A 16,688-nucleotide genomic window follows, 5' to 3' on the forward strand; every position below is an offset into this window, starting at 1 on the left:
GGAGGGCGGCCGCTGTCACTCGGAGCCCCAGCACCGCCCCGCCGAGCGGCTGCGAGGCGGAGGGAGCGGCGGCTGGCCGGGGAAGGCGGGCTGCGGAGGCTGGCCGCTAATTTTAGGTGAGCCCCGGGGGGGGGCGGAGAGGGGCCGGGGGTGCCCCGGGGGGCGGGATGCGGCGGGGAGGCCGCCGGCCCGGCTCCCTCCCCCCCCCCCCCCCTCATCCCCGTCCCGCCCCGCCTGACATGGCCGCCGCGGGGCCGGGCTGGGCCGGCAGCCGCGCCGCGTTGGGAGCGGGCTCGGCGGCGGCGGTGGCCCCGAGCTGAGCCTCCCCCGGCCCGGTTTTGCTGCCCTAGGCTAAACGGGAGGGGTGCGTGTGCCTCGCGTCCAGCCCGCCGGCGGCGTTTTGCTGCCCTCGGCAGCTCTCTCGGCCGCCTGTACGGGCTGGCTATTGTGTGAGGGAGACAGGGCGCGATCCTTATCGGGGAGGGGTGAAACTTGCCTGGGGGCAGGGGCAAAATGGGGCTGGTGTGGTGGGTGCTGAGGGGAAAAGGCTCGCGTCGAGGTCCAGCATGCTTGGGGTGCGAGAAGTGGCACCAGGAAGAGCAAGGAGGCAGTTGATCAGCTCTTTATCAACATTTTGTTAGTATTTGAGAGCTAACGGGCATGGCAACAAGTCCGTCGCTGTCTAGAGTTTCCAGTTGGCTGTGTCGTGCATCGCTTTGGATCCCTCCAAGATGAGGAGAGTGGAGAACTGGTTCCTCCACAAAGCACCGGCCAACCCACAGCGTGCTCCAGTCCAGAAGACCAGGGGACCGGTGGCAGGGAGCTGAGCAGTTCTAAATCCACCTTAGAGAACAAGAGAGCAACCGGTCTGTAATATTTACAGTACCAAGCGAGTGCTGGGAACTTCCACTCCTGTCTGCCAAAGCGAGGCTGTTCCAAGTGACTTGTTCTGATGCATACTTAACGTTGAATTGAACAAAAGAGAGCCTGGGGATGGAGCGCGGACACAAAAAGGAACCGTCAGCTTAGCTTTTTGAAGAAGGCATTAAATACATTGAGTGTGCGAAATTTGTTATTGTCGTTCAGCACCTGCTTTGTGGTCGAAGCTTTCATTTTCTATATTAATCCGGCTAGAACATAAATACTTTAGTGGTGGCTGTATTTGCATTAAGAAAAGTACATAACAACAACACTATCCCTCATATGAACAAAAACTGAGTTGTCAATTTTCTAGGGACTAGGCTAAGTTTAATTGGCTTGGGTATTCTCTCTAAGCTAACAGACCCCAAGTCTAGATCTATTTTCTTTTATTTAGTCTTATATTTCCATTTTGTATGACACATGATACTAGAATGAGAGGGATATAACATTCCTGCAATATGCAGTTCTTAAAAGTAATGAACTTTTTAAAAATAAATGGATTGGACTTTTTCCCCTCTAAAATAAATGCCAAAACTTGCTGCATGGATTGTAGTGCAGGAATTCAACTTCATTCTTTAAATTTCTAAGCTGCAGTGTGTCAGTGGATGCTGCAAAGACAGCAACCCTATCAGTCTACTTAGCAAAATGCTTTCTACCCCCTTTTGAAAAAAACAAACCAGCAACGAACTGTTAGAAGGTAAATTAACTAATACCCTAAGTTTAAAAAGTTTAAAGGCTCACTTAAGGTGTGAAATTATGATTTTTTGCTTGAAGGAATCATTACCAAACGTGTCAATCCTTTTGCTTATTATTCTGTTTCTAAGTCTTGTTTCCTCAGACCTCGTATCTGCCTTGTCCTTATATAAGATTAGTTCACTAAGTGCTATAGCCCTATAAACATATTATAATTTGGAATAGTATGGAATAGAATTGCTCTGGATTCTTCCTTAAGCTCAGCTACCTCAAGGTTTTAGAAATTTGTGCCTTTTATTGGTGCTGTTCTCAGCACAGCTTGAAGTGACTTCAGGACCTTCCCAAGAGAGCTTCTGTGCTGGGGCATTGACAAACATACTTACTGGTGAGATGTAGTGAAAACAGCCTTAACTTGGTAAAAAAGAAAACCTGTAGCTACCTATGGCTTTGCATTCTAAGAAGCATCTCAGACCGTGGTAGAGCATCTGTGTTTTCTCACTTTTTCCTTTAAAGAGCAACTCTTAGTTACTGGTTTGGCCAACGGTAAAACAGCGTGTACCTTCAGCAGAAGCTGGCTAGATGTTATTCTGATGCAGAGCAGATGGCTTCCTCTCTCGTGTCTCAGGCCTGCTGCAACATTTGGAGTTTGTTGTGGTTAGGCTGCTATCTGAAACATCTCTTCAACTTGTGCTTTACAAACAGGGCAGTGTGAATGACAGTATATAGTAGGTGGGATGCAGAAATACCCTCACTGGAGATGGTTGTAGGAAATCACTGGCACAGTGAAATACTGTTGCAAAGAGGGGAAAGTGCTCCTCTCAATATTTTTCCAAGCAGGAGTAAGTTCTCTGTAAGTAATGTGTGAGTGGCATTTGGAAAATCAGCAACTCCATCTGGCTCTGTAAAATTTCCCCAACTTTCTTTTCCCTCTGGTGGTAGAATGTTAGTAAAAGGATCACAGAAGGCTGAATTTCAAAGGCTAAAATAACAACCGAATGAACCCTTGGATTTTACAAATTCATTCCAGTTGTGGTAAAAGATTGGAAAAGGGAACTAAAGAGCCAAGAAGAGCACTTCTTAGAAAATTACTGACTGCAGCTATTATTTTAAGACCCTTCAAAGTACTTTGCAAAAAACATAGTTGCCTGTAAGTCCTGTGAAGAGATGGCAATACTTCATCCTTCTCCTATTCAGTGATGACTGCTTTATGACTACTGTTCTGAAGTTTTTTCAAACCTTCCTTAGTCTAGACCTGCAGGGCAGCATGAGCTTGCTGCTGTGAGCTGCCAGGTGCTGTTGAACATCCGTGTGGTTCAGGGTACGCCGCAGTTGCTCTCTGCCTGCTGGATCAGGCTCTTGGCTCACCTTTCATAGCTGCCAAGGTCTTTCGTAACCTCCGATCTTTCATAACCCTAAGTGCTAGCCAGTTCCCCTCACATGCCTTTCATAATCTACACACACACACAGGCCATGCGTTTCATCTCGTCGACTTGCTATAGACTCATCCTAGATGAACTAGAAATACTGGTGCTCCTCGGGTGCTCCGTTGGTCTGAATTCTTCCGAGCCTTGACCTGGTTCTTGCAGAGGTCGGATTTCCTTCCCCGAGACCGAGAATGCTCAGCAGAGGGGAAAACGTGTTACGAAACGGAGTGCAGAGCATAAACTTGGATTTCCTTTTCTCACAGGCTGTGAAGCCCTTATTGACTTGCGTGTTACCTAGCTGGTATACCGTGTGGTATTCTCTTTCGTTTCCATTTCTAGACTGTTGCACGGTATTTCTCGGTGCGGCCGCTGTCTGCGCCACCCGGAGATCCAGCCTGTTCCACAGCCAGCTCGGTCTGCACTACCAAAAGCAGGGTCACTCGGAAGGGAAGCTGCTGCAACTGAAATTGGTTTAATTAGGCCTCAGCCAACAGTTCGCCATTCTCTTCTTTGACAGTAATTGCACGCTGCGGTGATGCAATAAAATTTGTTGTAGTTTTTACAGAAAGAGAGAGTGACCTCCTCTAGCTAGCCAGCCATCGCTGTGGAAGCCACAGATGTCTTCAGACACATGCAGCTGTCACTTCACGGGCTTGATGGATGATCTCTTAATAGGAAATTAAATGGGAGAGCAAGTGACTAACAGCTTTAATAAAAACAGAGGGGGGGGGGAAAGGAAGTAATCTTTTGGAATTATTAGCCTGATGGTGTGAAAGAGCATTTCCTCAGCATGACAGCCAGTGGCTTGCTGCACTGTTATTAAAGCACTTCAGTGTGATTCCATACAGATGGTCTTTTTACACAGCATAGGATTATATTGGATTAGTCACATAAAATTGTTGTTTACTGTTTCTAGCCCTTTTCCCTGGAGCTTTTCTCAGTATCCCATGAAGAATGAAGTTTGAGGCTGACAGTCTGCCTGTAAGAGGTAACCTGATGACGACAAACCTCTTGTTTGTGCAAAGTGCTACGGTACTGTAGTAGTTTAATGTAGTGGCCGTGTTGCAGTGATTAAGATTTTATAGCTGATAAAGAGGATGCTTGGCCCAGCTTTTTGTTTTGTCTTTTAGGAGCACAAGAAGGGAAGGTAGTTTGTAAGGAGACGTTCTCATTTCTTGCCGAATTCCCCCGAAGAACTGTGCAGATGCCGGTTCTGCTCCATCAGAAACAATTAGGAATTTCCAACGCTGCCACTGTTTCTCATAATGCTCATTAGTGACTCTGGTCCGCTCATTAGTGACTCTGTTCTGCACTGTTCTCTGTGGTGCGTTAGTTGTTTCCTGTGTTTCCTTTCTGTCATTCAGAGTCACATCCTGACTGCCTTTCTTCTCTACGTGCAGGAGGCCCCGAGATCACTGCTTGGGGAGTGCACGTTCTCCCTCCTGCCACAAATTAACAAAAATTCCCCAGCAGAATGTGACCTTCAAGTCTGTTCTGGGAGCTCGTTAGCGTGGAAATCAAGATTTTGGCTTCAAGATCTGACAGATAATGGTGAAGTGGCCTCCTTTAGTGTTTTCAAACTGGTTCAGTCACTCCGGGAAATTTTCCCTTCCAGGAAGGACAGCTGAGATAGCTTTCCTGGGGTGTGATTGCCTTTGATTCTCCCTTGAAAGGTGGTTTTCCTCTCCAGAGGGAGATCTGGGGACAAGGTAATATGGTCTTGAGCTGTTACTGTTTTTCCTCGATATCTCTGGGTGTAGAATAAGGTGTGGGTCTTTTCTCCTGGCCTTGAGGAGAGAAGTGGCAGACAGTCTCTGCCACATGCAAGCCTGTATAATTTTTTGAACATTTCTTGCTGAAAGTACTAACAAACACAAAGCTGAAAAAAACTAGTTTTAGAACCTGTTTTTTCTATCACTGACCATGATACAGAACTTGTCAGTATGCTGTGGCAGGGATCTCTGTAGCCTAATTTTGTATAAAAACTGTTACCTCCCTTTGGCTTTTTCAACTTTAAGGCTAAATTGATGTCCTCTTATTCTTATGTATTATGAGAAAAGGTTCGTTGTTTCTAATTCTGCAAATCCAATCATGTTTTTTTTTGTTTTGTTTTGTTTTTGATTTTTCTCTTGATATGCAGGAAATATTATTCAACTTCGGAACTGAATTCTGAACTTTATATTATTTAGCTCTCATCTGTGGTTGTGCCGTGGCTCAGGAAAGCCAGACTGCTTCTTCCTGTTTGAGGGAAGGTTCCTGAACGAAAGCTGGGTTATTGCTTTCAGATCCAAGCTCAAAACAAGATGGAGGCCTTTCCTACCCCCATGTTGGCCCACATGTGAGATTGTTCCATGATGTTTCAACGGGGGTTTCTCTGTGAGATTGGCAGTGCTGACATGCCAAGGAGCCTAATGAGTAGTGGTGGTTTTACCCCGCTGGGCAGCTGAACTCCACCATAGCTGCTCTCTCACTCCCCCTCCTCAAAGGAAAAGGGAGAAAATACAATGGAAAGGGCTCAAGGGTTGAGGTAAGGACAGGGAGATCACTCACCGATTACTATCGTGGGCAAAACAGCCTCAGCGTAGGGAGATTAATGTAATTTATTGCCTATCACTACCAGACCAGAACACTGAGAAACTAAAAGCAAACTAAAAACACCTCCCCCCCATCTACCCTTTCCTTCCTCCTTCCCCTGAGCAGCCCAGGGGAATGGGGAATGGGGGCTGTGGTCATTCCCTAGCACTTCATCTCCGCTGCTCCTTTAGGGTCGCTCTCTGCCCCTGCTCCACGTGGGGTCCCTCCCACGGGACAGCCTGCTCCACCAGGGGCCTCTCCACAGGCCGTAGGGGAACTGCTGCTGTGCCTGGAGCACCTCCTGCCCTCCTGCTGCGCTGACCTTGGGGTCTGCAGGGCTGCTTCTCTCTCCTCTCTCCCAGCTGCTGTTGCACAGCAGGCTTTTTCCCTTTTCTAAATCAGCTCTCCCAGAGGCCCAACCAGCGTCGCTCCCTGGCTCAGCTCTGGCCAGCAGCAGGTCCCTTTTGGAGCTGGCTGGAGCTGGCTCTGATCTGACATGGGGCAGCTGCTGGGCTCTGCGCACAGAGGCCACCCCTGCAGCCCCATGCTACCAAAACCTTGCCACGTAAACCCAATATATAGATAGAAAGAATGCATGAGTGTTGCCGTCTTCCAAACTGAAAGGGACTCAGGAGTCATCGTTGATACAGCTGGTGGATAAAAGTGGGATTAATTTGAGGCAGATGAAATTTCTGTGTGTTTTTACGAAGGCATGTAGATTTTCACAGGAGAATTTAATTCCTGGAAAATCTCACGAGGCTAGTCTTGTGAGGGTCAAAATGACATACGCTGTCCTTTAATCTGTGTGGAAAAAAGGCTATGCTTGGAGTTATGATGGGGTTGCATCAAGTAATCCTGTGCTCAGAGATTTTCTGACAAATTAAATCAATGATTTTGGTGCACATGTATCTGAAAAAATGCTATGGGTCACATTCCTGCCGCTTGGCAATAAGTAGCAGGCTCAACACCACTGTAATCAATGACATTGTCATTCGTGTGTGCCAGCATGAAATGTGTCTCAGTTCATACCAAGCTGAGTTAGAAACAGAAATGCAAGGAAAAAAGAGTGTTCAACAAATTGCTTGAGTAACAGTGTAGGGAAATGCTTCTGCTGTAATTATTTACAATGAAAAGTAAGTATTTTAATGGCATTTCATACATTTACAGACAAGTTTTTAAAAAATTGCGTATTGCTAATCTCTGGAAAATATTCTTTCCTAATTAAGTACAGAAAATCCATTTATTGTTTGTATAAACTGTAGTTTGTATATACACGCAGGCTAACATTATCTTTTGATTTTGAATGCTTTGACATCTGATGTCTGGTGTTACCTAGCCTTGGGCCGTTTTCGCAGATCTATTGAGTATCTTTAATTTGGAAGAATGGATGCTTGCTTTGAAGTGGAGCCGCCCAGAATCAATGATCTCTTTTGAAAGTGTTTGCTCATAGTGTGCATGATAAAGCCTACAAGAGCTTCAGCTGTAGCTTTTTCCAAGAGTTTGAAGATACAAATAGTTTTGGATTTATTTGTTTGTTTGTTTGTTTGTCATTTAAATCAGTGTTTGTTTGATTAAAATTTGAATCTTACACAGACTCCTTGCAGGTGTAGCTGCATAGTTCAGAAACCTGGCTGTTGTTGTCGTCTTCCGCCTATCTTCGATTCCCATACCAGCTATGGAAAACCAGGACAGAGGGAGGCTGTGTAGCTCAGTTTCTAAGTCAGAAATCAAGAATTCTAGTTTCCTTTTAACTCTCTTCACTCATTTCTCTACTTTTCTGCACATCGTTTTCCAGTCCATAGAATAGAGGTGTTCTGCTGGTAACATTTTCAAGTTCTGAAAGTATTTGGATCTTAAAAAGTGTGCATAGCCGCTGCATTGTTGTCTGCTCCTATTTACTGTGTTTGTGGAAGGCTCAAAAAAAAGGGTCAGCAGATTTCACATCTGAAAATGACCCAAGACATACTGTGGGCCCATTTTCTTTGCTACTTCTGACCTACCTAGGATGCTGTCTGAGTTCTGCCCAGTGCTGCCCCTTCCATGCCTGCTCTTGTTTCTGTGGAAGCCCCGACTTAATCTGTGTGTGCTTCCTCCTCTTCTTTTAGTGCTCCACCAGTAGTGTTAAAAATATCCCAAACACTTGGGTATCAGAATATAAGTCATAACAATGCTTGCATATTCTTTATAAAATAACCATATTCAAGTGGCCTTGCCTTCTATAGTATTATGACTGTGAATTGTAACTACCCCTGACGTTCCCAATGTTGAGGAAAAAATAGTTATTGTACTCACACTATGAGGTACTGTATGTTGGATGCACTGGGGACCACTGTGCTAATCATTCTTCACCACGCTGCCTTATTCTGTGGCTTCCCTTTGTCGTTATATTTGAAATAGTCATTTTAAAAACAGTTCTGCAAAATATCAGGATTATAGATGGATATTCTCTTCTTCTAAGCTTACTGTTTAAAGTTAGTAACAGAATCATTGAAATGTGGGGCTAAAAGAGGCTTTAAAGTAGTCTCTGTCTACTTGTACGCCAGTACACTGTGCGTATTAGTTACACCTGCATCCCAAGTCATGCCTGCTATGTGGCTTCCCTGGTCCGTTTGTGAAAACCTGTAGCGAAGGAGAGAGAACTACACCTATTCTTCTGCCTTCATATTAAGGAATTTTTCCCTGTCATCCAACTGAAATAATCTCTGTTTGAAAGCAACTTTATTTCTGCTCATCCTTCCTGTAGAGGATATAAGGAACTATTACTACCATCCATTGCAATAACCAAAGATTGAAAAGAGAGTTACAATGATTCGTGGCAGTCTGTTTTCTTGACTAAACAGTTACTTCAACCCGTCCTGATACACTGTATTTTCTGCCTCATGTCACTTTTATTCCTGTTTTCTAGAATCCTCTCAGGACCTTACCCGAGATCTGCTTTGTGCTGGATAAAAGTGAGTGGAGCTGAGTGATCACCTCTCGGGATGTTGCTGCTCCATCAGAAAATGGGGTTTGCCTTTTTCTGCAGCACCATGGCACTGCTTTTTTGTCTTTGTACTGCTACTGTAGACGTTTACATCCAGCTTTTTTTCCTCAATAAAAAGACTTCGTAGCTTTTACAGTACTAAGCTTCAATTGCTAGTTCGTCAATGCTAGTAGCTGATCAGAGTAGCAGTCTTGTTGCCAGGCTACTTGGGGACAAGGTGGTTTGTTGGGGCCCCAAAAATTAGCAAGAGTGGTTCGGCTGTTCCTGGAGTTAGGGAAAGCATGAAGAAATCCTCAGGGACAGTGAGGCCTGGCAGCTGCCAGCGCCTGGGCACGCCATTTCCTCCCAGGTGCTCTGGGATTGCTGCTACATGAACACCCCGTGAAAAATACACACACGCACGAAGAAATAAAGGACAAGAAAGCAGCTAATATCAGTAATACCACGGCCCCGGGAGCCGCGGCCGCCTCCGGGCCGTGCCCGCCGTTGCCGTGGCGACCGTCGGGGCCTCCCCGCGGGGCGAAGCGGCCCGGCCATGGCGCTGCCGTCGGCCCACCGGTGCCTGCAAGTGAGTGGGCCCCGCCTCGCTGCCTGCTCGCCCTCGGAAGGCGCTGCCGGTAGCTTCGGGGGCTGGTCTGGCGTTGAGGGGCTCTCGGTGCTCGGCCCCTGCTGCCTGAGCATCGGCTGGTGACGGGGCTGTGGCTCAGGGGCAGCCGGGTTTGGGCGCTGCTGCTGGCGGTGTTTGGGTCGGGGGTGGAGCTGCCGGGCTAGGTTCAGCAAGTGTGCGTGCAGCAGTTCTCCTCATGACACTATGGAGCAGTCTTTCAGCTTCAGTGACGCTAAAATGAAGATAAACGTGAGCTTAGTTGCAGATATTGCTTAGAAGTGTGTCGCTGAAAGCTTGCGTTGCATTCCCTTGCAATTTATTTTAAAATACAAACCCATTTTGCCTTATTCACTAAAGAACAGACAGGTGAGAAGCCTTTAATATACACCTTCAAGGAGCCGTATTTAAGTTCAGTATAAAGTTTGAAGCCAATTACTTTTCTGCTATTTTGCTTATATATTTATATAGCTCATGGTCAACGTAGCAAAACTCGCAAGAGAGACTTTTAATCAGAACCGTTATCAATTCCATTAACACGTGATCCGAAAACGTTGCTTAATTTTTCTTTTCTGACTCTCTTGCCTTTCAGCTCAGTGATGAAAACGAACGGTTACTCAAGAAGCTGAAAAAGCTGCAAACGAAAAATAAGGAGCTGGAAAATAATTTGGCTCAGATTCAAGAAAAACTGCGTCTGCAGCAGTTAATGCGTGACTATGTCACGAACAGGGAGTAAGAATTAATTGTCAAATTGGTATTTCCTTTTTTTTCGTCAAAAGAAGTGCAGGATTTCAAGACTTGTATGTTGTTATTCCTCAGATGCACTGGGCCTTATCTGTTCTGCACGCTTTGGGCGGCTGTCTATGAATAGAATGGGGGGGAGGGAGAATGCTGGAGGCAGGTAAAGGAGTGAAGGATGCCTGGGGCAACTTGGGCAAAATTGCCCTTGTTGTAGTAAAACAAACAGTTTTAATATCAGTAAGTAATAGCACTGCTTAGCCATCGTGCTCTCCGTGTCTAACTAAAGAGTTCTAGTGTATTTTGCCAATGAACAGTGAGTGATAAGAGAGTTAAAGTGCATTGGTACTGCTTAAAATATTTGGAAGCTGTGACCCCGAGTACCTGAAAAACTGTAGATCTACTGTTCTGAAAAGTGTCCTGCCAGGATTTACATAAAAATTCTTACAAAATTTTTCAAGTTAAAATTTGGTGTGTTCATGATCCTGCCTGGAAATCCCTATTGTAAAATCAAACTGAAAAGTAATTTAGCCTTTTTCAGTTGCTCTGTGTGATCCAATTAAATTTGTAAAATCTAATTTTATTAAGTCGTGTTTATTTTGATTAAGTGTTCAGGTTCAAACAGAAACACACTTATGGCATAAAGGTGGATACAGCAAGGATCTTAATCTAGAGGGTGAAAGTGTCAGGTGAGTTCTTGGAAATTGTTTCTTCACAGAATTAAATGTATTATTCTTTGTAGGATAGAATATGTTGCTCATGGTTGAGTCAACAGTCTTCTTGTTAACTTCCCTGGAAGCTGATTTTTCCCTTTGAAACAGATTAGAAAATTATTTTATTTACATTTTTAAAGAAAATACTAAATCTTAAATTAAACTTGAAAATAGCACTGAACAACGAACAAAATGGATTTCTTTGACAAATCTTTCATTGAGAAAAATTGTAAGATCTTTCATGTATGTATGTGTTTTATGTATACATGCATAGACTGCATACATGACTTTTTGGGTAGATTTTTAATAATCTAAGTTATATAGTTTCCTTTTCTCTTCTGTGGGAGCTTCCATAGCTCATTTTATATAGCTCGATTTTATATGTATACAAAAATCTATAGGCTAATACTGTTTTCAAAATAAGCCACACAAGTGGTGCTATATTTCAGTCTTAATTGACTTTAGAATTGAGACACTATTGGTTTGCCAACTAATGCTAAATATAAACTTCAGGAACTGCTTTTTTGATGCAAAAGATAGACTTTTGTTTTAAGAAAATATATATTGAAACATTTTAGCAATTAGGCCTGCTACATAAAATGTACATAACAGGCTGCTGCATTCTTTCGAAGGCTTTTGCCCATTTACTGAAATGGGTTCTGGGCTGTGGATCTTCCATAGATAGAAGCAGCCCCTACTGCTTGATTGCTACAATGAATGTACATTGAGTGCTATGAAATACTGTGGGAAATTAGTGCAGCAGCACTTGATGCAGGATGATATCAAAGGGAAAAGTAATATTAATCTTTCAAATCTGCCGATAGAACTTACGTAAACCTAAAATATACATAGGTTTTACATTGATTTTTGCCCATTTGCACTCATTGTGTCATAGGTTTCATTCACTCTTGCTCAGAAGCAGTGAGATAGGTGTGTTCAAGTGATCTAGCCAGGATTAGGAGTAGAACGGAGAGGTGGGGATGCTGCCTTTTGAGTTCCTGTCGTCTTTTGAGTTCGTGATGGGTGCCAAGAAACTAGCTTGAGCAATCTTTTTTATATCCTTTAGAAGTGGTCTTTTATACTCCTAACTGGGAGAACTGACATACGTGACAGATGTCTGCAAACTTGCTGCCACCCTCCTGCTACTAGTGCATGGGTCTTCCCTCAACAAGTGGTTTGTGCTGAGGGTGGCTACGTGGGTTGGAGAGAAGAACAAGGTCCTCAGCCTGAGTGAAAGCAGTTCTTTGCCGCCGATACAGACCATTCTTTTGCCTCTTGCCTTGCAGTTTCTTGCAGTGCTTACTCTTCCTGTGTTGCTGGTCACACTTCATTCGTAACAATATTGCCATTACAAGTCTCTACAGCAAAATGCAGTCCAAATGATTTCTTTGGGACATCTAGAATACTTTTGTGATAAAGGACACAGGTTTTGTTGGCTTTCGTATTTTATTGCAATTTATGCATTTCTTCTGTTTTAGTCTACTACAGATGTATAATAACCTACAGAAGCGTTTTGTTAAAGAAATCAAAACAAACCAGGAACAAAGTGAAGCAATTGCAAATCTCACTGTAAGTAGAATTTGTAGGAGGAGTTATCAAATAAACATAAGCTTTTCAGCAAAATGAAAAATAATTCTTAGGTTTGCAAAATGGACCGTGTTTTTCTTTTTCATACTCATTTTTGTTCCTCCTGTTTCTCGTGTGGTCGAAATAATAGAGAATAATCTGTATGCTCACTTTGAGAGTGAACTCAGGTATTTCTGTAACTTGGTCTCTTTCCTTGCTTTTTTCCTTACTCATCTGCCTACCCCTCCTACCAACTGTATAGACATTTTCTCTCTGTTGCACCAGTCCTGGTATTTTTCTGTATGTCTTGTGAGCTGATTTATTTCAGGAATCCAGCAGCAATCTAACCAAAAAAGGCAAATCTTTTCCTGTTAGGTAGCAAGATCCATTGGCTTGCTGTACAATGAGAATAGCATCACTGGAGCAAAGGCGGGGTTGTGTGGCTAGGAGTGGTCCAAGAAGCCGCCTCAAGTAGACTTTGCCTCCTTAGGTATTGATCAAGCATCACAGCTGACCACTATAGTTAATTTCCCTCTAGGAGTTTGTGAATATGTGCTTCATTTGTATTTGTTTGTAGATGAATTTTTGTTATGGCTGGATTATATCTACTTTTTCTTAGAAGATGGCAGTTGCTGCCATAAAGGACACTATTGTGAGAAAGGGTTAGTATCTTTGTGTACATTTCTCCTTTCTTGTGTGTGAGCACTCAGTAACAGATCTCTTTTAAAACACTTCTCTTGTATGCAAAACTTCATTTGCTGTATCCTCTTTTTTTTTACTTTCAGACACTTCTGGATGAATGTAGGTTTGCATTCGGGATGTGTTTCCAGTTGTACTCAGTTGAACTCTGTTTGTTCTATGCATTTAAAAAAAAATTGGTTTCTTGACAGATTAAAATTCATGAGCTAGAGCATAATCTTCAGGAACAGAGGCAAAGAATTGAGCAATTGGAACGTAAAAAGGTTTCTTGGAAAACTGGTGCTGTTTCTAGAAAAAGAAGTCAAACTCCAGAGAAGGAAGTAACGTCTTGCAAAGACGTATCTAAAAAGAAGGAATCCTGTTGCACGAAGTATTTAGGTAATGGTCCGGGTAATTCTGTGCTGTTCCAGTATGCCCACCAGGGGGGATGCGTTTCACTTCTGATCCAAAGACATGCTCCAGGTTGTTTCTTCTACTTCAGTGTGCAAAATCCAAAATGTTTTTCATTTTTGAAAAACCTGCATTGGTTATGAGATGCCCTTTTAATGTATCTGTGGATCCAATTCTGCATTTGGTTTAGTGATTAAAAATAAATATTTGCTGTTTTTCTTCCCCCTTTCTGGAATTGGTATGTCAGTATAATCATGGGTGGGAGGGCATGGCTGTAATGAGTAGTGTTTATTATTTATTCTATTAAGTTCTACATGTACAAAACTTAGTGACTCCATTATTTGGTTTTCAGAAAATGATCCAGAAGATAAAATGTTTTTAGCCTTAGAACATGGGATAAATCTATGCAATATTGGTTTGAGCATGTCTTCCTCGCATCACAAAATCCACAAGTTAAGGTGCAAGCCTGATCCACTTCAAAGCATTGAAAAAACAAACAAACAAAACAAAACCAAAACCCCCAAAACCTGAGGAGATCGTATAATGTAGGTAGAATTTTCAGGAAGCCAGCTGTCAGCGTTGGCTGATGCGACCCTCTCATAAGTCAGAAAAAGGTAATCAAGCTGTGATGCGTGTTTTGCAACTTTTAAAGGAAGATAACCCACATTCTAAGAATATGTGCAGAAATATCCAATTTGCAGATCCTGTCACCTTTCATAGTAGCTGGGAATGTGCCGGGCCGATTCTTAAGAATAAATCACTTTGTGAAAAAGGTACTTTAAAAAGCTGAACCATAATTTTCTAATATCACAAAACGTAGGCAGCTCTTTAGCTGTAATATGATTCATGTGAGGGGGAGGTTGACTGTAATGGTTGAAGTCTATATTTTGTTATTTGAATATAGAGCTGTTGCTGAAGGAGATTAAAAAGCTGAAGAAAGAAAATGAAAAGTTGTCTACAGAAAGGAGAACACTAAAAAATGAATTAGCTGGATTAGACAAGGTAATTTGTTTTAGGACAAGTTTAAGAACAGGTGATTTTTTGAAAAACTAACTTTTCGGTCTCATCTGAAACTTCTCTTTAGGCTGAACATATGCTGTTATCAAGCAAAATACATTAAAAAATCAAATACTGCATGGCTAAGGAAGAGGAATAATAAGGAATAATACCATTTTTTTATTTTACTTCAAACTGCTGGATTTTCTTGTAGATGCTTTTATTTATTTATTTATTTATTGATATTTGGACACTTTGGTTTCTTTCACAAGAGATTATTTGTCTTCTGTTATGAGATTAAAAATGAAACTGCTGGTATATGTCCTAATTCCTTTCCAAAAACATTTGCACAGACAGTGAAAATACTTTTGCAAATTATTTCTGTTGCTTCTTGCTGTCAGTGAGAAGAGAACTATTTTCTTGTGAACTTAAACATATCAAAATTATTTCTGTGGCAGAAGTTTTGGGAGGGCCGTGAAGTTTTCATGGTAGATGGTCCCTACAGGTGTAGAAGGACAAGGGGTGAAAAGTTAATAATTCTTGAAATTATGTGAGAAGATGAAGAGATCCTATCTAGTTTTGGGTGATTATATTCTGTTTACTGTCCTTGTGTTGGCCAACAGCTTCTGACTTTGCTTACAAAGCATCTGAATTTTACTCAATAGACTTGAGCTGGGGAAGCTGAACAGAAAATAGTCTTGTCTAAGCTATAGACCATCAGTACTTATAATAATTGAAGTTTATTTCTGTAAAGCTTATCTTCTAATTAAACTAGGTACAGATAGAAATACTTGTTAAGTTATGAATTGAGATAATATAATTACAAAAGGATCAATCTGAAGAAGTGAACCATGTAGGCTGACATTCAATGGGATTAATTTACATGGGTTTCTTACTGGACTGTCTACATTCTACGTAGCCTTACATATTGCTCTTTTTCATTCCCTGCTTTCTTGTAAATTGCTTTTATCTGAACTAGTTGAATCCATTGGATAGCATTGTCTGTTTTATACTCTATCATATTGCATCATAATTCTTATCCGTTTGAATAAGAATATCAAACTTTTTAGCATAGTGCAATCATAAATTATAGATCTGAAGTAGAATTCATTAACACAGTGTAGCTGTACTTAAGGTTCTAAACTGATCCAACTAACTTATAAAGAAATTCAAGGTCTAAAATATATATATAAAAGATACCAAATATATATATAAAAAAGATACCAAATTTAGAGAAAGAAGGTATTCTTTTGGTATCTTTTTTTCCCCTCTTATGCTCTGGTATTGTCTTGTTCAAATGCTAACATTATTGTTCATAGTTTAGTCTCATCGTATCTCTTCTTATTTATTTTCCCTTTTTTATAGTCTTGCAGCATTCATTTCTTCAGAGTTAATGGTGTGTTATCTGCTAATGGCTGGCTTTTACATGTATGGTGAAGTGTTACTTTTTGTCTCATTTGGTCTTGTCTTACTTCGGCTCTCATGGAAACCTCTCTAAGTTCTTCACTGCCTTTTTTCAGATGTCTTTTGAGTTTACACTATTCCTGGGCTCTGTTCTTGTGTTTCTAGCTTCTACTATATTTTTGCAGAGATGAATTTGTGACGTTATTCCCCGTGTCATTTTGGACTGCTATTTTGTAGCCTTCTGATAAATCAAGATTTTTTTTCCCTTCTCTTGCATCTTTTCAATTATTGATATATATTTCGGGCTCTAAAGTAATTTAAATTGTATTTGCATTGCCTTTTCAGTGCAAAGTTTTAAATTGTTACGTATGGCTATAATTGACTGTTTTGTGCTGTGTTTGCATAACTTGGCCATACACGAATAAAAACATCAAGTGTCTTTGGACTTGGAAACAACTGAAATGCTGACCAGCTCTTATTGACAATGTCTTTGAAAGAAACTAAAGTGATTTTTTTTCCTAGGATTTTTTTGAAGAGATAGAAGATCTAAAGCACGCAGTACAGGAATCTGTCAAACTGAACAACCAGTATGAAAAGTGCTTGAAACAAATAACTGTTATGTATGGACTTCCTTTTACAGCACATTTGTAACTACTAATTAGTCTGATGGCAAGTAGGTTTTCTACATGTTTTTCATACTTACTGCAACATTGAAACCTAACACGGTTCATGTAGTACCACGTTTTGATAATGCTATGAGTTCAATAATATGATCTAAATGTAGCAACCTATTCTGATTTTTTTTTTTATCTTATGTATTTGATTTTGTTTATATAGTTTAAAAATAAACTGTGGTCTGTATAACTTCAACTAAGTTTTCTAAACTCACTCTCTTTTTCACACTCATAAAATACATTAATTGCAGGAGTGGTTGTGGGTGTTTATGGGAAATGATAAAATTTTTGTATTTCAATTTCAAGAAT

At 41.7% G+C, this 16,688-nt stretch overlaps 2 protein-coding genes across 6 annotated transcripts in view; both read left to right on the forward strand.

The window, feature by feature from the left end:
- Nucleotides 1-3: 3 nt before the first annotated feature.
- The window catches only part of MPPE1 (metallophosphoesterase 1), a 31,448-nt gene continuing 14,763 nt past the window's right edge, over nucleotides 4-16,688 (forward strand). For 4 of the 5 annotated variants that reach the window (XM_050708483.1, XM_050708484.1, XM_035565379.2 and 1 more), the window contains exon 1: nucleotides 4-116. The gene's annotated coding sequence lies outside the window, so the exon portion shown is untranslated. Of the gene's footprint in view, nucleotides 117-16,249; nucleotides 16,379-16,688 lie in introns of those variants that run through there. The other variant, XM_050708482.1, reaches the window with a different exon arrangement.
- On the forward strand, nucleotides 514-16,575 carry LOC118257419 (centrosomal protein of 290 kDa-like). The gene is made up of 9 exons (XM_050708772.1): nucleotides 514-527; nucleotides 4,712-4,747; nucleotides 8,518-8,563; nucleotides 9,792-9,931; nucleotides 10,546-10,626; nucleotides 12,129-12,219; nucleotides 13,107-13,293; nucleotides 14,210-14,307; nucleotides 16,228-16,575. The coding sequence occupies exons 1-9, from the start codon at nucleotides 514-516 to the stop codon at nucleotides 16,354-16,356; spliced, it is 822 nt and encodes a 273-aa protein (XP_050564729.1). The 3' UTR covers nucleotides 16,357-16,575.

Source organism: Cygnus atratus, chromosome 2 (genome assembly GCF_013377495.2).
Source record: "Cygnus atratus isolate AKBS03 ecotype Queensland, Australia chromosome 2, CAtr_DNAZoo_HiC_assembly, whole genome shotgun sequence".
Lineage (NCBI taxonomy): Eukaryota > Metazoa > Chordata > Aves > Anseriformes > Anatidae > Cygnus > Cygnus atratus.

Coding starts and splice junctions, on each gene's coding strand:
- LOC118257419 (XM_050708772.1), top strand. Junction 9,932..10,545: donor GACTATGTCACGAACAGGGA/GTAAGAATTAAT, acceptor ATTTTGATTAAG/TGTTCAGGTTCAAACAGAAA. Junction 12,220..13,106: donor AAGCAATTGCAAATCTCACT/GTAAGTAGAATT, acceptor GTTTCTTGACAG/ATTAAAATTCATGAGCTAGA.